The sequence below is a fragment of the Aquarana catesbeiana genome, linkage group LG02, assembly GCF_042186555.1.
Source record: "Aquarana catesbeiana isolate 2022-GZ linkage group LG02, ASM4218655v1, whole genome shotgun sequence".
Lineage (NCBI taxonomy): Eukaryota > Metazoa > Chordata > Amphibia > Anura > Ranidae > Aquarana > Aquarana catesbeiana.
In genome coordinates, this window is record NC_133325.1 from 187250389 (window position 1) to 187269585 (window position 19197).

Sequence of the window (19197 nt, forward strand, 5' to 3'; positions counted from 1 at the left end):
GAGGGAAGGGACACACCCCATTCACACAGGAACAGAGCTGATGTTGTCATTCACATGTTGTGTGCTGGAGCTCCCTCCTCTCTGATACCTTTTTACATCTTGGTGTCAACGTGGTGAAAACATGTCAGAAGTGATTCATGCAGATAGCAGAAGAATAAAGCAGCAGACAGAAATTACACTTAGTGCTCAAACAATCCTCTTTTGTCAGACGAGGAGGGCTACAGGCAGATTGGAATTTGGCCAGTCTCTGCTGAGTTCCGCCCGCTTTTTAAAAAATTAAAAGTCAGCAGCTACACATACTGTAGCTGCTGACTTTTAACAGTAGGACACTTACCTGTCCTGGAGTTAAGTGATGTTGGCACCGCAGTCAAAGTTTGCATCGGCTGGTCGGGTGCTACTGCCGCCATTGCGGGTAAGGGAACCCGGCAATATAGCATTTCGGTTTCATGGCCGGGTCCCTAATGCGCAAGTGCGAAGCGCGCTGCACTCGCTCACTGGCCCAGCAGAAGGGGAGGGAGGAGGAGAGGGGCCGAGCTTCTGACGTAATTCACCGTGGCCCGGTTTCCCGGAAGTGGGGACAGGGTACCTGTAAAAAACAGGTACCCGCTCCCCCCCCCCCCCCCCAAAAGGTGCCAAATGTGGCACCAGAGGAGGGGAGGAATCAGATAAGCGGAAGTTCCACTTTTGGGTGGAACTCCGCTTTAAGAGCCTCTGTCGTTGAGCTTTGGACATGTTTCAATATTATCAGACGTCAGTTTGACATGCTTTTGAGATCATTCAGAATCTATTGACAAGTGCATTCAACCTCCAGTTAACCTCCTTTTGCCTCAATCATATTTTGCATCCCCAGAGACTTGTAATGGAAATTCACTGAAAGCAAACAAGAGCCAATGCCACTGACCCTAAAAGTTGATTTCCATTCAATTTGGGGGAATTTCCTCTCACTTTCTGCTTTGTCAACAGGAAATTTCCCCAATGGAACATGGAAACTAACAGGGGTTTCAGTCTTCCCCCACTCTGTCCAAAACTTTGGCTTTAAATACACTTTATCTTATGGCAGCCACAAGGTTACGGTTATAAGTCAATTAGTAGGTTGGATTGACAAAGTGCTTCAGGGCTGGTTTAAGTGCCTTGGATTTGGAATTCATATTTTTTACAGTAATTTAAATTATTTAAAAAAAAAATGAACAGAAATAAAATAGTTATTGTTATAATGGTGATGTTATAAAAAGTATAAATAATACGGTCTGCAAATCTTCATAGTTCATGATTTATGGCAACAGTATCAGGATTGTCTCTAAAGAGGCAGACAATTGTTTTGAGGGCTAATGTGAACAATACAGAAGTGCAACCTTGGTACCTTTGTGTATTTCAAAGTGGGGTGATTTATGACTGGTAAGGATTATCCTATCTTTAGAACTGCAATACAATGCTTCTAGCCAGATGAAAACAATATGAATTTGGACAACGTGGGGATATCTGAGTATCTCCTTCTTATCGTTATTTTTCAATGGCTTTATAGACAAAAAATTTCTTTTCATTTTATGATCTATGGGCTAAATGCATTTGTATCAATGATTTCCATTATTGATATAACTTGTATTAAATAAATACAGAAGTTGATCACATAACACTGAGGTTGACCAATGTTGTAAAATTTGGTAACCGCAACAGTATATATGTTTGGGTAAATCAGCTCTCATGAAACTTATCTGCGCCAGCGGCTGGGAAACTCTGCCTTATGCTGGGCACTGACTGCAGAACTGGCATACCAGAGATAACTGGCTGTGCCCGTGGGTGCTGTAAGGAGGATGGGCACCAACCCAGGAAGTCTGGAGCAGCAGTTTTGCAATTTCTGAATGTAAACATCTATTATAAAAAATGCACTCCATCCTTTACCAATTCATGAAAAAAATAGGTTCCAAGGCAGATGTACAGAATTATAGAATTAGGAAAGCTTAGAATGGTATGGCCTAAGACAAGAGGATGCTATATAAGAAAAATGAAAGGCAGACAGAAAACCAGTGAATCAGACAAAAGGAAAATGGAGTGCCAGCCGTGAAGAGGATTCCAGTACTAACAGGCATTAGGTTGGTGGGGAGGCTTTATTTTTAGGACACACTCTATGAAGCACCCCTCAGTGCAGCTATCAGTGCGCTCTGAGCCTTGCAGCCAAGGAGATACAATTTCAGTACTTGGAGTTCCAAGATGGTATCTTCCTGCAGGACAACATATACTTTTCTAGTTTGAATGAAAAAAAGATTTAGGTTAAATAGAATCAAAAAATTATTACTTCCCAGCATTAGTTACTAACTTCTACTCATTGGAATTGGAGTTGTAACTTAGGAACTAACCTATATACTGCTCAGTAATCACATTACATTTTAGGCAAATTGTTAGGATTCAGTTCTAGCATATCCTCTTTTAGGCCTGATTCACACTTATGCAGGTTGCAGTTTTGCAAGTGCATTTTGCATTTTTTCAATACACATCTTTAAACCATTGATGTCTATGGAACCAAAAAACAGAAAAAAAACCTGGCCCTTTCCATAAAATGCACAGATGTGAGCTACATGGGAAACCATGTTAAATGGACTGTAGTGTGTTTCTGCAAAACTGAAAACACTTCTAACACTTTCACATGGGTTACGTGCTAAACCAGATAACCTACAACTAACTCTAATCATCTGGGAAGAACCAGAATTTTGACCCCTTTCACAGCTCCATGCCTTATTACTTAATACGTAGGTACACAGGGCTTCCTACTGCAACTTCTCTTACATCTGAATTTTTTTCCACTATACTTTTTTTCAAGAGATCATACTTACATTCTTTAGAAGATCATAAATATTCTGTGAAGTGCCAATGCCAACAAAACATTAGATGGTTCAGGGTAACATTCTCTGTCCATCTTTCTCTGAACCCGAGTACACAACAAGGTCCTTTCATAGTAATAAGGATAATCCAGACTACACGCTTCACATTAAATGTGAATTTACTAGAACATTTATAGCATGTTGAAAGGCAATCAGTTCCAAATTTCGTACAGATTTATTAACACCAAGTCAGTATGACGTGTCAGTTTCAGCACATTTATCCCTAAGCCTTTGAATGATTCTAAATTTGCTAAATTTTACCCAAATGCGTTGAAAGAGTACTGGCAGGAACTAAACCAAAACTCCCCCTGGTACCACCCATGCTTAGTTGGTGTACTTCAAAGGAGAGATTTACATTTTTTATGCCTGCAGGCAGAGGACTGAAGTAAAACTGCCTGAACATCTTTCTTCACTCACCCCAAATGAAAATGGGTTGCAACTGTTCATCTCAGCTGATTTCCTTCAAAGAGACCCTATCTGGGCCATTAATAAATTCCAGTGCTAGCTTCTTGTTAGAGAAGAGGTAGTATACCTTTCTGGACCATGTCTACTACCATCTCTCAAATGGAGGGAAGGTAGAAGACACGGACCACAGGACGGGTGAGTATACTACCTCTTTTTTTACATAGATGTGGCATTGGAAATTATTGATACAGTAGCCCTTAAAGAATTGCCTAAACTGCCCACCTGTGATGGGCTATTTGTAAAATCCCACAGCCAAATCTATGGGAAAAGCCCCCTCAGGATCCTCCTGGAATCTCTCTAGGCCAGAGGTCTCAAACTGGCGGCCCTCCAGCTGCTGCAAAACTACAAGTCCCATGAGGCATTGCTAGGCTGACAGTTACAAACATGACTCCCACAGGCAGAGGCATGATGGGATTTGTAGTTTTGCAACAGCTGGAGGGTCGCCAGTTTGAGACCCCTGCTCTAGGCAGATCCTGACTAAAATTACTGTAACCACTCTTTATATAGCCCTTTCAAAAGTGTTCTACAGAATGATTGTTCAGAGGTCAGGTCTTCCAAACATCAATCCATGTCTGTTGGTAGCCTTAAGAGACACAGACAACAGTAGAACTAGACAGATGTTCTGAACCTTACTGTACTCGATTTCTTCACATCTTTGCCAGTCGATACAGTGGCAGCACACCACAAAGCACTGGAAATCGCACCTGCACCGCCTCTGCCTACTCTTAGATGTATTGATTGAAAATCCTGAGCACTGGTACTCTTCGATAACTCCAATGCCAGTGAACTAGCAGTGCTAGCTCTAGCTGTTCCAGCATGTTGGCTGTAATATCCAGTATGTATATATGGAATATACTGCTGTTGAGCTTCATTTTTAATTTTATTGTTATAAATTAGATTTATATTCGGAAGCCGATTCTTATTCGTGCCATACCTACTGTGTATTTTTTAGGGAACATATCACTAGGATTTACATTGTTGAAGTTGTGTTCCTATTATTTATTGAAACAGATCTGTCCAGTGTTGGCTGTTTCATTTAGTAATTGCTGAATGGGTGTCATTTGGGCTGATACACTGAAGAAATTAGATTAAATGTGCTGCAAATATGTTACTTATTAATGTGTGTACAATGTACAATGTATACAATGAAAGTACAATGTACATTAAAAAGGTGCAAATGAAATAGGTAAAGTAACCCATTTGTGTTCTCAAAGTGAAGATGAACTATAGTCTTGTAGTAGGAATCTTCCAGCTCACTAGGGATGAGCCGAACACCCCCCGGTTCGGTTCGCAGCAGAACATGCGAACAGGCAAAAAATTTTTTCGAACACGCGAACACCGTTAAAGTCTATGGGACACAAACATCAACAGTGCTAATTTTAAGGGTTAATACGCAAGTTATTGTCATAAAAAGTGTTTGGGGACCCGGGTCCTGCTTCGGGGGACATGTATCAATGAAAAAAAGTAATTTAAAACTACTCGTGGCTATAATGAATTGTCTATGGGAGAAATAAAAAGTGTTAATTTTAAAGGCTTATATGTGTGGCATATTAAGGGGAACCCCGAACCAACATTTTTTTAAAAAATTGCGTGGGGGGTCCACCCATATTCCATACCAGTCCCTTCAGGTCTGGGTGACCACGCCCCCCTCTGACGCATGGGGACTTCACAGTGGTTTCTCCGTAGCGTCAGAGGGGGACAGGGCCACCCAGGTATGTAAACGTGTGGCCCCGCCCCCCGCTGACACCACGGGGAAGCCATTGGGAAGTCCCCGTGCATCAGAGGGGGGCAGGATCACCCGCATATGTCACCGTGTGGCCCTGCCTTCACTTATAAAAGAACTGTCATCGGCGCTGAAGCGTCATACAGCAGGTGCGTCCCATGGAGGCAGATCTTTTTTATTTTATTTTTCGGTCCGTCGGCGGAGCCATAGAAGAAGATGAATGGACTTCATGGGACATTTTTATTTTTTTATTTTTTAATAAAGGACTTGTCCCAAGGTGTGTCTTGTTTTTTTTTTAACATCTTGACACTTTTTTTGTGAAATGGTACGGGTACAATGTACCCGTTACTATTTCAAACACGCGAACACCGTTAAAGTCTATGGGACAAGAACATCAACAGTGATAATTTTAAGGGTTGATATGCAAGTTATTGTCATAAAAAGTGTTTGGGGACCCGGGTCCTGCGCCAGGGGACATGTATCAATGAAAAAAAATGTGAGCATTTGGGGGGACCTCATGCAATTTTTTTTTTTAATTTTGGTTCGGGTTCCCTTTAATATTCATACCAGACTGAAAGGGCCTGGTAATGGACTGGGGGGGATCCCATGCCGTTTTTTTCAATGACTTTTATCTGTATTGCCGGGACCCAACAATTCATTATAGCCGCGAGTAGTTTTAAATGATTTTTTTCCTTTAGAAATGTCATTTTGTGCAGGGACTGTTGTAAACACGGGAAAAATGCTCCACTTTACAGGCATACTATAGACACCCCCAGGTACGAAATTTAAAGGAATATTTCACTTTTATTGTTTCACTTTAAGCATTATTAAAATCACTGCTCCTGAAAAAACAGACGTTTTTAAAACTTTTTTTTGCATTGATACATGTCCCCTGGGGCAGGACCAGGTCCCCAAACACTTTTTATGACAATACCATGCATATAAGCCTTTAAAATGAGCACTTTTGATTTCTCCCATAGACTTTTAAAGGGTGTTCCACGGCTTTCGAATTTGCTGAGAACACCCCAAATTGTTCGCTATTCCGCGAACACCCGATGTTCAAGTCGCACTTACGGTCGACTTGAACATCGGGCTCATCCCTACAGCTCACCACTTGACCTGAAAGTGTACATGAAATATTCTAGCAAACTACAATCATGGCATATAATATAACATAGCATATAATCTTGACCCCTGGTCAATGCTAAAATCTGTTTCTTATGGATTTTATATAAATTAAGGTGTAGATTACATCTAGTTAAAAAAATCTCTCAAAGTTCAGCCATCCATAGAATTTAGAGGGCAGCAAAATATGTATGCATGATACCACTGACTTCAGGCACATGCAGTGTCCAGGCAGATCTTTATAGATCATGTGAACAGAAAGGAGAGGAATGAATTTGACACGCTAGTAACAATATCAGCTAGAGAAGGTCATCAAATGGCATAATAGATGTTTCCTGAAAGCCTATCTGGCCCAGGTCTGGCTCCCCATAGATATAAGATTCCTGCCCAGTCAGTACCGTATAAAAACAGTGACTGCCATCCCATCCCTATGGTTTCTCTACATTTAAGTTATAAAAAATGCAAAAGAAATACATTTTTATAATTTAATTTGGATTCTGTGCAGAAAAGATGACAATGTTGTGAAGACATAGGCAGTCCCACTGACAAATACCAACACTGGCTGCATATTTTTATCTTGAATAAAAGTTAAATATGTGCTTATGAAGTATTCTGCATATTTATGACCTTCTTTTCTTCCTTTACAGCGCTGCAAGGATAGAGTGAACGCCTTGGCTATCTCTGTCATGAATATGTGGCCAGGAGTGAGGCTACGGGTCACAGAAGGCTGGGACGAGGATGGACACCATGCCCATGACTCTCTGCACTATGAAGGACGTGCCCTTGACATCACAACTTCAGACCGAGACAAAAACAAATATGGCATGTTAGCTCGCCTGGCAGTTGAAGCTGGCTTTGACTGGGTGTACTATGAATCGAAAGCACACATCCATGTCTCAGTGAAAGCAGGTACCCTTTTTGGAGGTATACAGCTCTTTCCGCCACTTGGAGGATGGGCAAACTTAATAGATGGCATTTTTATTCTAAAGAAGATTCTGTTTAGATTATTAGATGGACTTTTAGAGGTGAAGTAGGGCCAAAGCTCTTTTGGCCCTACATCTCCTGTTGGTCACAGGAGTGCACTTTGTTCTCCACTCCTGTGACGCATATTCAGCCGGCATTGGGTCAAGGTCTGCTGTCAGCTGACATCACTCAGCCAGTCCAGGCTTTGGAGAGATCCCGACTTTAATGTCAGGATCCAACCAGATGCCTGAGCGGCAGCTGGCTCAGCCTATCAGTGTGCCACCAGTTGCTCCCACCATCTCCACAGCTTGGCACTCCAGTAAGCGCTGGAACAGTAAAGCAGAGAGCTGACAGTCACCAGATCTATGCTCAGTGAAGACAGCGAACTGAGTGATCAGTGGTCTTTGATTGTTCAGTTCTCAGTCTTAAAGGTGGCAGGGGCAATTGCAGCATTGGACTGATAGCTTGCTGCTTTAGCAGGGAGAATGCCAGATCTCTGCAAAGAGACCACTGCTTTCACAAAGAGAGATAGGGTCATTCTCTGCAGCATGCTTGCAGAAGACAAGTTTTTTTACTCAGGATGTAGCTGCTTTAGAAAGAAAACCAACTGTAAGACACTGAACACCTTTTGTTTTGAAATATAGGGTGGAAAATGTTACATGTTCCAGCATCTGCAGCCTCTACACCACCTTTTTCAAAAGGGGAACTTAAGTAGTGTCTGTGGACAGCATACTGTTAATAGCACTGCTAGTGATTGGCGGTTTAAAATTGTTTTTGTTCTCCTTTTGTTTCCTTTTATTCCAATGGCTAAATTCTCTCACGTACCTGTAATCACTCTGATTCACATTTACTCCTTATTGTTTTCTTCTTGAGGCCACACTTCCCATTGTGTTCTCATATCTCACACCTTGATTCTCAGCATTGTTCAATTTTTACCTTCTTGTCAAAATGGCACAACCCCTCTTCTAGTAACTGTACTTAATTAAAATATAAGAAAAGTAAGAAATTTACAAAGCTTATAGAGAAGGGGTTACATTGTCTTTTTTTTTAAGTTTTCTGCTTGGTGCTGAACAGTGAATATTACTGAGTAATAATTTGATTTTGAAAATCAAATCATTTATTAGCAGAGGGCCTATTGGATATCTGCAAATAGATCACTGCTTCCACACAGAGAGCAAGCGTCCTTCTCTGCAGCATGCTGGCAGGGGGAAAGCTTTTCTACTACTGTGGCTTGCTTTAAGCTTCATACACACTGATAGTTTTTTGTTTTTTTTGTTCAACCCGCTGACAGCTCAGGTTGGAACCGCTGTACTAACAATATGATGTTAGTACAGTCTGGTGTTAGTATTGAGTTCTAATAGGGAGACAGCCCCCCCCCCCACCACCACCACCACTGATCAGGAGCTGATCAGCAGAAAGGCCAGCTTCTGTCAGATCGACTCCAGTACACATGGGCCAAATGTCGCCTGAAATTTGGCCCCTATGTACTAGGCTTTAGAAAGAAAATCAATTGTTTGTTCTATTGCACAATCTTACTACACTGTGTAAGTACCCATTTTCCTTAATTTTTCTCAATAAATTCAAGTAAAAGAAAGAAAATCAATTGTAAGACGTTGAACGCCTTTTGTTTAAATGCACTTAAAATGCATTTAACTGATTTAAGTAGAGGGCTCAATCAGACTTAAAGCCCCTCATACACATGTGAAGTTTATGGTGAGCTTTCTCAGCCCTGTCATTCAGTAATTTTCCCATGGATGGTGAAAAAATGTCTGTGGACTACTGGATATTGTTTGTGTTTGGTGGTTTAAAATCGCTTGTTCTGTTCATCTCAGATTACGTACAGTATCACTAGCCAGTACTGCTGCGTAAGCGGTAGAGTGGGAGATTCCCTGACCCCTACAAAATTGCGTTTGTACATGCTGGGAGAAGAGAAGCCACTATGGGGGTCAGGTTATTGGTGATTAATTAGGTTTTCCTTTTCTAAACTGTTGTAATTGTCCTAATAGCTAGTGAGAGTTACAGTAGTCTGGCCATACAGTAATAGTTTTTTTAGTTCAACCACTGGGTTGACTTCTCCGCCATCAGAATACAGTGATCAGTGCTGCTGGCTATAGCCAACAGGCTGATTTTACAGAAGTCGATCAGTAGATCGACTTCTGTACAACCAGCCTGCCTATTCATGGGTCAAAATTCAGCTGGTCCCTGCTAAACCAGAAGAATTTTGATCCATGTATCTCCGCCCTTACAACCTTCTGATACAAGAAGAAAAACATTCTTTAGATCTATGTTTTAATTAACTATAAATAGACTGTTCTCTTTTACTCCAATGCCTAGATTCTCACATGTACCTGTAATCACTCTGATTCACACTGACTCCCTATTGTTTTCTTCTTGAAGCCACACTAGCCATTGTATTCTCACCTTGATTCTCAGCATTGTTCACTTTTTACCTTCATACTTGCCATAGTGACACAACCCCTCCTCTAATACTGTAACTGTGCACTGAGATTAGTGAAGAATATAAGAAATGTGCAAAGTATTTTGAGAAGGGGTTGCATAGTCTTTTTAAAAAGTTTACTGCTTGCTGCTGAACAGCGAGTATGAATTATATTTTGAAAATAAAATAATATATTCATTTTAATCTTCAGAATTAACATATAAACCTTTTAACCACTCTTAAAAAACTCAACAACGTCTTAGTATTTGTTGCTTATATATAGTACATTCAAAGTCCACTTCATTAGGTATGACTAGGTAGTACTTGTACTGGTAGTACCTACTTTGTTTTCAGAATAGCCTGATTTCTTCAGAGCATCGATTCAGAAAACATTTCTCGGGGATTTTGCTCCTTAGTGACTCAATAGTATAATTCATTTCCTGCAGAAAGATTTGTTAGACCTGGCAATATTTTCCACTCTTTAGTTGTCCATTTTTGGTAATCCCATAACCAATAAAACCTGACAGAAGTGAGACCCAGAATGAATTGGGGCTACTGTGGCCTGCCTTCTTCAAGGTTCAACATGTTGCATGTTCAGAGATGCCTATTTGGCACACCACTGTAGGATATTTAGCTCTCAGTTTGCACTCCATTTTTTCACTGATCCCTATTATTTCATTTTCTGCGGGGAAAAATTGTAGTGTGTGAAGATCTCAGGGGGTTAATAGTTTCTGAGATTCTGCAATAACCTTGTCTGGGATCCACAATCATTCCACAGGCATGCTTAGATCATGCGTATTCCCCATTCTGTTTGGTTGAACCACAATTGAACCTCCTCACTACATCTGTAGCCATTATGCAAACAATTGCAGCCAAATGCTTCACCATTTAAAATAACTAGCATATATAGCTAATAAAGTGAAAACTTAAAAAAGAACTCAACCCAACTGGACTTCTGCAGTTTTCAACATGTTTTTCTGTGTTTGCATTGTGTTTGGATGTGCTTGCTGTGTGTCAGCTTAAAAATATTAATTTACAGTACATATTACCGCATTTAATGTGTACTAAATACACCCAAATACAGAATGAGAAACAAACTTTCCAACACATATAGAATGTAACTTTATTGGAATATTCTTACACATTGGTGGCTACCGTTGCATCAACTCATAAAGTTTCATGTGGTATTGGCTGGTATCACACAAACTTGATGTGCGCCTTAAATGGAAGGTTGCCTCATCACTGGAAATGATCTTAGATGGCAGGTAATCATTTTCCATTAACGCCTGGAGATTCCTGCAAAATTTAAGTCACGTTTCATTGTCTTGCAGGTGTAAATGGACCAATTGCAGTTTGTAACAGTGAAACTGCAAGCGTTTGCATAAGATCTTGCTTACCGTGCTTTGTGGGACATGCAACTCTCGGCTAGCTATGCGCACTGACTTCTTAGGGCTGTTCAAGGAAACTTCTCTGACTAGATCAACAACTTGCTTAGAGTCCGATGGTCAGCCTGAATGTCCCTTTCTTTGATCACAGATGCATCCTTTCTCAATGAAATTGTGGTACCACTTCAAAATGGAGTTTTTAGTATGCAGATCCACATTAAATTTGCATTTAAAAACAGGCTGCACAGTCACAACACTGTTTTAGAAAATTCCAACATGCACCAGCTGTGTTGCTGTTGAGTGAGCACCATGTTGGATTTTACTGCCCTCCGGCAGTGGGAGGCATGCACAGAGATTTTGCAGTAGAAAAAATACATTTTTTGAGTAGATAAATATTTTTTTTTCAAGTAGAAAAAATACATTTTTTGTATTGAATACAGTTTTTGAAAAAAAATATATAGTAAAATACCTTAAAAACAATATATAATAATTATTTGTATATTACTTACTTATGGTAATTAGCCACTTGCCACCCAGGCCAATTCTGACACTTCTCTCCTACATGTAAAAATCATCATTTTTTTGGTAAAAAATTGCTCAGAACCCCCAAATATTATATATATATTGTTTTAGCAGACACCCTAGGGGATAAAATCGTGGTCATTGCAACTTTTTATGTCACACGGTATTTGCGCAGCAATTTTTCAAACGTGTTTTTTTGGAAACAAACTGTTTCATGAATAAAAAAAAAAAACACTAAAGTTAGCCTGATTTTTTGTATAATGTGAAAGATGATGTTACGCTGAGTAAATAGATACCTAACATGTCACGCTTTAAAATTGCACACACTTGTGGAATGGCGCCAAACCTCAGTACTTTTTACGGGTTACATGTTTAGAGTCACAGAGGAGGTCTAGTGCTAGAATTATTGCTCTTGCTCTAACATTCGCGGCGTATGTTACCTGTGTGTATCTGGCTCTGATACTAGCCAGTGCTTCACCAGCCACTGACCTCACCGCACGTCCCTGATCTGTGGTCACCAAATTTGTAAACATACTCCAATAAGTATTGAATGTATAACTACTTGAAATCAAGGAGGGTTTTTGTGCTCACCCTGTAGATTATGAAGCACCTATGTTTATAACAATGATCTCTCTTATCTGACCCACATCAAGTATGCTTGAGGGAGCAGTTAGCACAGTAGACAGCAGCATTGATGCTGGAGTAACACTGGAAAGATCCCATCAGGAAAAGATCCATGGATAAGGATTAAGTGAGTGTGAAGATCCAGAGATCTTTGCTTGCAAATTAGGGTCCAACAAGTTGTCCCCTTTTGTAAAAACCTGTGTTGCTGCCCAGAACCAGTTTTGGCCTCATAGATGTCTAAGGGTATTTCTCCAATAACCAGTTGTCTACAGGGTGCCTTAGGCCTAGTACACATAGGCCGAATGCCGGGCGACATCGGCCGGTTCAATAAAAACCACCTGACATTCGTCCCGTGTGCATGGCAGCTGGTCCAACAGTAGCCGGCTTTTGTCAGACGAGCATGCTGGAAAACCAGCAGCCAACTGGATCTCCATCAGGGCTCAGTTTGGTAAGACATGGAAGCCAATCAACAATGACACTTCCAACTGTTCCAAACTAAGCAAAGTGAAATGGAACTAGTTACTACACTTTACATACAGTGGGGACGGAAAGTATTCAGACCCCCTTAAATTTTTCACTCTTTGTTATATTGTAGCCATTAATGTACACACAGCACCCCATATTGACAGAAAAACACAGAATTGTTGACATTTTTGCAGATTTATTAAAAAAGAAAAACTGAAATATTACATGGTCCTAAGTATTCAGACCCTTTGCTCAGTATTTAGTAGAAACACCCTTTTGATCTAATACAGCCATGAATCTTTTTGGGAAAGATGCAACAAGTTTTTCACACCTGGATTTGGGGATAATCTGCCATTCCTCCTTGTAGATCCTCTCCAGTTCTGTCAGGTTGGATGGTAAACATTGGTGGACAGCCATTTTTAGGTCTCTCCAGAGATGCTCAATTGGGTTTAAGTCAGGGCTCTGGCTGGGCCATTCAAGAACAGTCACGGAGTTGTTGTGAAGCCACTCCTTCGTTATTTTAGCTGTGTGCTTAGGGTCATTGTCTTGTTGGAAGGTAAACCTTCGGCCCAGTCTGAGGTCCTGAGCACTCTGGAAAAGGTTTTCGCCCAGGATATCCCTGTACTTGGCCGCATTAATCTTTCCCTCGATTGCAACCAGTCATCCTGTCCCTGCAGCTGAAAAACACCCCCACAGCATGATGCTGCCACCACCATGCTTCACTGTTGGGACTGTATTGGATAGGTGATGAGCAGTGCCTGATTTTCTCCACACATACTGCTTAGAATTAAGGCCAAAAAGTTCTATCTTGGTCTCATCAGACCAGAGAATCTTATTTCTCACCATCTTGGAGTCCTTCAGGTGTTTTTTAGCAAACTCCATGCAGGCTTTCATGTGTCTTGCACTGAGGAGAGGCTTCTGTCGGGCCACTCTGCCATAAAGTTCCGACTTGTGGAGGGCTGCAGTGATGGTTGACTTTCTACAACTTTCTCCCATCTCCCGACTGCATCGCTGGAGCTCAGCCACAGTGATCTTTGGGTTCTTCTTTACCTCTCTCACCAAGGCTCACCATAGCTCAGTTTGGCCGGACAGCCAGCTCTAGGAGGGGTTCTGGTCATCCCAAATGTCTTCCATTTAAGGATTATGGAGGCCACTGTGCTCTTAGGAACCTTAAGTGCAGCGGAAATTTTTTTGTAACCTTGGCCAGATCTGTGCCTTGGCACAATTCTGTCTCTGAGCTCTTCAGGCAGTTCCTTTGACCTCATGATTCTCATTTGCTCTGACATGCACTGTGAGCTGTAAGGTCTTATATAGACACGTGTTTGGCTTTCCTAATCAAGTCCACTCAATATAATCAAACACAGCTGGATTCAAATGAAGATGTAGAACCATATCAAGGATGATCAGAAGAAATGGACAGCAGTTAAATATATGAGTGTCACAGCAAAGAGTCTGAATACTTAGGACCATGTGATATTTGAGTTTTTCTTTTTTAATAAATCTGCAAAAATGTCACCAATTCCATGTTTTTCTGTCAATATGGGATGCTGTGTGTACATTAATGAGGAAAAAAAATGAACTCAAATGATTTTATCAAATGGCTGCAATGTAACAAAGAGTAAAAAATGTAAGGGGGTCTGAATACTTTCCGTCCCCACTGTAAGTTGTTGTACTGTAATATTACATAATACATTACATCATAGTGCTAATAATTTAAAAAGCAGTTTCATGTTTTTTAAGAGTTTCTCCAATATTTTCCCAAAGTTACTAGTGATTATGTAGCTTTGAAAATTCTTTGTATTAGGCTCGATCATACAGTTCTATTTCTGTGTTTACCTTTTAGTTTTTTCATTTGCTTGTTTTCTTATGTATCTAATTTTTTATCTTTCAGACAACTCCTTAGCTGTCCGTTCTGGTGGCTGCTTTCCAGGAACTGCCATGGTCAATATTATTAGCGGTCATCGTAAGCCTCTGTCAGAATTGCAACTTGGTGATAAAATCCTCACCACAGATAAAACAGGACATTTGATATCAACAGAGGTTTTGCTGTTTTTGCACAAAGATCTGGATGAGCCAGCCACGTTCATAGTTATTGAGGCTGAAGGACATCCATACAGCCTTCGGCTTACACCAAACCATTTGATCTTTGCAACCAGAGACCCACTGGCGGGATTTTTGCCAGTTTATGCACATCGTGTCCAGGTTGGGGACTTTGTTCAAATATTTGCTAATAGCACTCAGCTGCTACCATCTAAAGTTGTAAATGTTTCCATACAAGAAAAAACAGGGGTTTATGCTCCACTGACTGCTCATGGAACCCTTCTTGTAGATGGTGTATTGACATCTTGCTATGCAAATATTGAATGGCATGAAATGGCACATAGGTCATTCGCTCCTATAAGACTACTTTACAACCTGTTCTCCATTCTTCCAGAATTTATAGGGAATGATGGGATTCATTGGTACTGCCACTTCCTGATTGTTCTGGCCAAAAAAGTCCTTGGGTGGGAAATGCCTTGATATGCTATAAAAAAGGATGGATTTAACTGGAAATGCTGCTGAAATGTCTTCCCACAGACCTCCAGTTTCCTGTTTTGCCTATCTGCTGAGTACAGTTAAGCAAATTACAGCTTGCTAAGATTCATGGTCCTGAAGGAACATGGTCCCCAAAGAGTGACTATTATAAAAAAGCTGGTGGCTAACGTTATTTGCGATCAGAGGGACCTGGAATGTGCTAAATTATTGTGCAGATAATTGCTTAAGAAGGTCATTGCTAAAATTGTTTTAGAAATTGCCATTTTTGGGGGGAAATTCCTATATAATAGGAAGACATTCTGATATAGAGAGGATAGAAAGTAGATGTTTGATCATTGGAAGGGGAGCCTTGTGTAGTTTTCAGTTTTATCCCAGTCATGACAGCCTCTCATATTGCTTGCAGCAGCCTCAAATCACAAACGAATTCCCATGCAAAGAACATTGCGGAGACTCCTATGCCGCGTACACACGGTCGGACTTTTCGTCTACAAAAGTCCAACGGACGCCGACGGACTAAAGCTGGCTGGTAATCCGATCGTGTGTGGGCTTCTCCGGACTTTCAGCAGACTTTTTCAGCCTCAAATCCGACGGACTTTAGATTTGAAACATGCTTCAAATCTTTACGTCGTAACTACGACGGACCCCGAAATCCGCTCGTCTGTGTGCTAGTCCGACGGACAAAAACCCATGCTAGGGCAGCTATTGGCTACTGGCTATGAACTTCCTTATTTTAGTCCGGTGTACGTCATCACGTACGAATCCGTCGGACTTTTGTGTGGTCGTGTGTAGGCAAGTCCGTTCGTTAGAAAGTCTGCTGCAAGTCCGCCGAAAGTCCGCAGGAAGTCTGTCGGACAGGCTGTCGGACTTTTGTAGACGAAAAGTCCGACCGTGTGTACGCGGCATTAGACAAACCAGGGCAAAAGACAGATTCACACATATGGTGTATAAGTGTCAGTAAATAAATGTATGCTGTCTTTTAAAGTATAAGTTACCCCGGTGACTCTAAAAGGAGTTGTGAGCTATAGGTGCTACAAGTGATTTCATATTATTGTCAAATGATCTAACAAAACAAAGGCATTGATAATTAATGACCAGCTTTATGTTTAATGCCTTTTTGCCCCAATTTCATGGCTGGTTCAGCATGTTTTTATTTGTGCAGCTTATTTTTTTTTTGTCGGCAGACATGCACACCAACTATCTATAGGCACAATCTTGGCCTTGTAGACCAGCCAGAGTGCTTAATAGTTATACACTGGATCCCTGTGAACACCATGATGCTTTTGTCTGTCTCAATATCACAGTTTGCAATTCTGATCACCTGTCTGTACAATTAAATTGCGTACAGTCTCTAGATATAAATGCACTGAAATAGAGGAGAAGGCAAAGGTCATTGTGCACTGATTATTTATTTTTACTTTTGCCATAACAGTTATGATCTGTTAACACTCATTCTTAAGAGATCTTCAACAGCGTGTGTACAAACACATGATTATACTTCTGCTATGGTGCAAAAATGCAACAAAAAACAGCATGTTCTTATTATACTACTGTACTGTCAAATATGATTGTTATTTAAGTTGATGGTTTATGTATGGGTAGGTGGGAATATGTTGTGTTTATCTTTTAGAAAGTAAGAAACAAGGGAATACAATTCATATAAAGACACTGTGGTTTATTTACTAAGATTGGAGAGTGAAAAATCTGGTGCAGTTGTGCATGGTAGCTAATCAGCTTCTAACTTCAGCTTGTTCAGTTAAGCTTTGACAATAAAACCTGGAAGCTGATTGGTTTCTATGTAGAGCTGCACCAGATTTTGCACTCTCCAGTTTTAGTAAATTAAACCCAGTTGTGCCAGTAATGCCCTCTCACTTGCTTGTATTAACTAAGCCACAGTGTCTGAAAGAACAGATGGGTTCCCATTTCACTAAGCCTGAAGTAGGCTTTCTTTACTTGTATGACAGAATCAGGGCGAGTTGGCTATACCTTGCAAAAATACCAGCCACACAGTGACATAATGTACTCATGTGATTGCTGGTTTTGATTGGTATCTTGATATCTTTCAGCATCAGTCATTATTTGCCCAACAAACAAGACTCCTGTAAATGCATTCTAAAATAGCCCAAGCAGCCATAATTGGGCCAAGATTACATCAAAACAGTGGAAAGATTACTTATAGTCCTCAGTGAGGAAAGTTTTCCCGAGCGTACATGGCCTTATGATGACCTATCAGGCCTGCAACATCATTGACCCGATGACTCTGGTGTTGATATAAGTGATCAGCTTGAAAGCTGAAAAGCTATATCTGGGAAACACACACCTGTCATCAGACTGAACAATTATATTGTTGCTTGAGCCAGTCCCCAATGCAAGCCATACATAGGTCAAATTCCAAACTAATTTTCTTTTGAAAATCAGACATTTTGTGATCCGATGAGGCCAACATTGTTTTCGAAATTCAAAATTGAAAAGATTTGGAAATTCAAACCATGTATGGCCTTAGGCCCCTTTCACACATACGGACCGTTTGTCTGTTTTTCATCCATACATATGAAAAACAAATGTAAACAGATGATCATCTGCATCCATCAACATCTGTTTTTTTATAATGGATTGAAGCCCTATTTTTTTCCGTTAATAAAACTGAATAATTGAAAAATGGATGTAAACAGACAAACGGTCCGTTTTTGCATTCGTAGTGGATGTAAAAAAACTGATGAGTAACTGAGGAGACACCGATGAAAAACTAATGTAAACTGGTGTAAACTTTATCTGTTTTTTTTTCTTTGAAAAATTGTGACTGAACTAATGAAATGAACGGTCCGCATGTGTGAAAGGGGCCTAAGGCTTGGATCACACTTATGCAGTTTGCTTTGCCGTTTCTGCAGTTCTTTTTGCGGTGCATTTTGCATTTTTGCACACGCGTTTTTGACACATTTTTTCTGCGTTTTGCATTTTTATTTGGGCAATTTGTTGGGTGGATTACAAAATGCAAACTGCGGCAAAAACGCACAACATGCTTTTCGGCAGCTTCTCTATTGAAGTCTATTGAACCAAAAACGCACCGTTTTGCTTTTAAAAAAGTCCCTAACCCTTTCCAAAAATGCAGCGGCTGAAAAAAGCTTAGCTGTAAACATGTCTTATAGGGAATCATGTTAAATGGAGTGTAGTGTGTTTCTGCAAAAAGCATTAAAAAAGGTATAGGTGTGAACCAAGCCTTAGATGTACCTTTGTGCTGGCACTGTCCAAGCAACCTGCTTTTGACCTCACATTTACTGAATTTACTGAATTATATCAAATGAATGGATGGCATTCCCTTTTTTTACCATTGTGAGACATGTTTATACCGAGGGCAAAAGGAGACAACAGATGCTATAATAAGCACATTTACAAGAAAGCTTTGAACTCATTAATATTATTTATTTCAACTTCTACCTGTGCTCCAGTTTTCCAAGCTGTTCCTTTCTGCGCATTGACAATCTTGTTACCACTGATCATGTTTTATAATGATATAAAAATACTACATTCTCGAGCCATGCATTATTAATTACCAGAGGGTAAGAGGTGGCCTTTTTTGAGAAGTGTGCCACTTTTTCAGAATAAGATATATTTTTTTAGATCAAGTCTTACTGTAACTTTGCAAAGGAAATTTGCTTTAACACAGCTGCTGCACAATCAGTCTTAGAGTATATTTTTCTACTTATAAATTGTAATTTAATTTGTTCATTTTAATGTTCCAGCTTCCTTTAGATGTGAGACAATGAATGTTCAAAACAGAATTTAATATCTTTTTAACAAGTAATCTTATTTAATGTGTTTTCTGATAATAAACCAGGTTATAATTTATCCCATCTTATAGTCTTGTTTCTTTAAATGCATTCAGAAAGCCATTTGTCTATTGTATAGATGTGTTTATTGTTTAGTTCCATGGACAGTTGCAGTTCTTATTTCCCAAATTATACTATATTGCTGAGCAGTAAGAATTTCTGATTCTTTCAAGAAGTCCTTTACCAAGAGAAATACCTTGTCTACCATACGCAATCCTCTTCTTAAAATACTAGTTGGCAGTACGTCATGCTG

General features: G+C 40.2%; 1 protein-coding gene across 2 annotated transcripts in view; it reads left to right on the forward strand.

Moving 5' to 3' along the window:
* Positions 1–18963, forward strand: part of DHH (desert hedgehog signaling molecule) — a 105165-nt gene extending 86202 nt beyond the window's left edge. The window contains exons 2-3 of one of the 2 annotated variants that reach the window (XM_073614046.1): positions 6837–7113; positions 14477–18963. In XM_073614046.1, the coding sequence (XP_073470147.1) occupies positions 6837–7113; positions 14477–15105 (906 nt within the window). In that variant the 3' untranslated portion in view covers positions 15106–18963. The remainder of the gene's footprint in view (positions 1–6836; positions 7114–14476) is intronic. The other variant, XM_073614047.1, reaches the window with a different exon arrangement.
* The last annotated feature ends 234 nt before the right edge of the window (positions 18964–19197 follow it).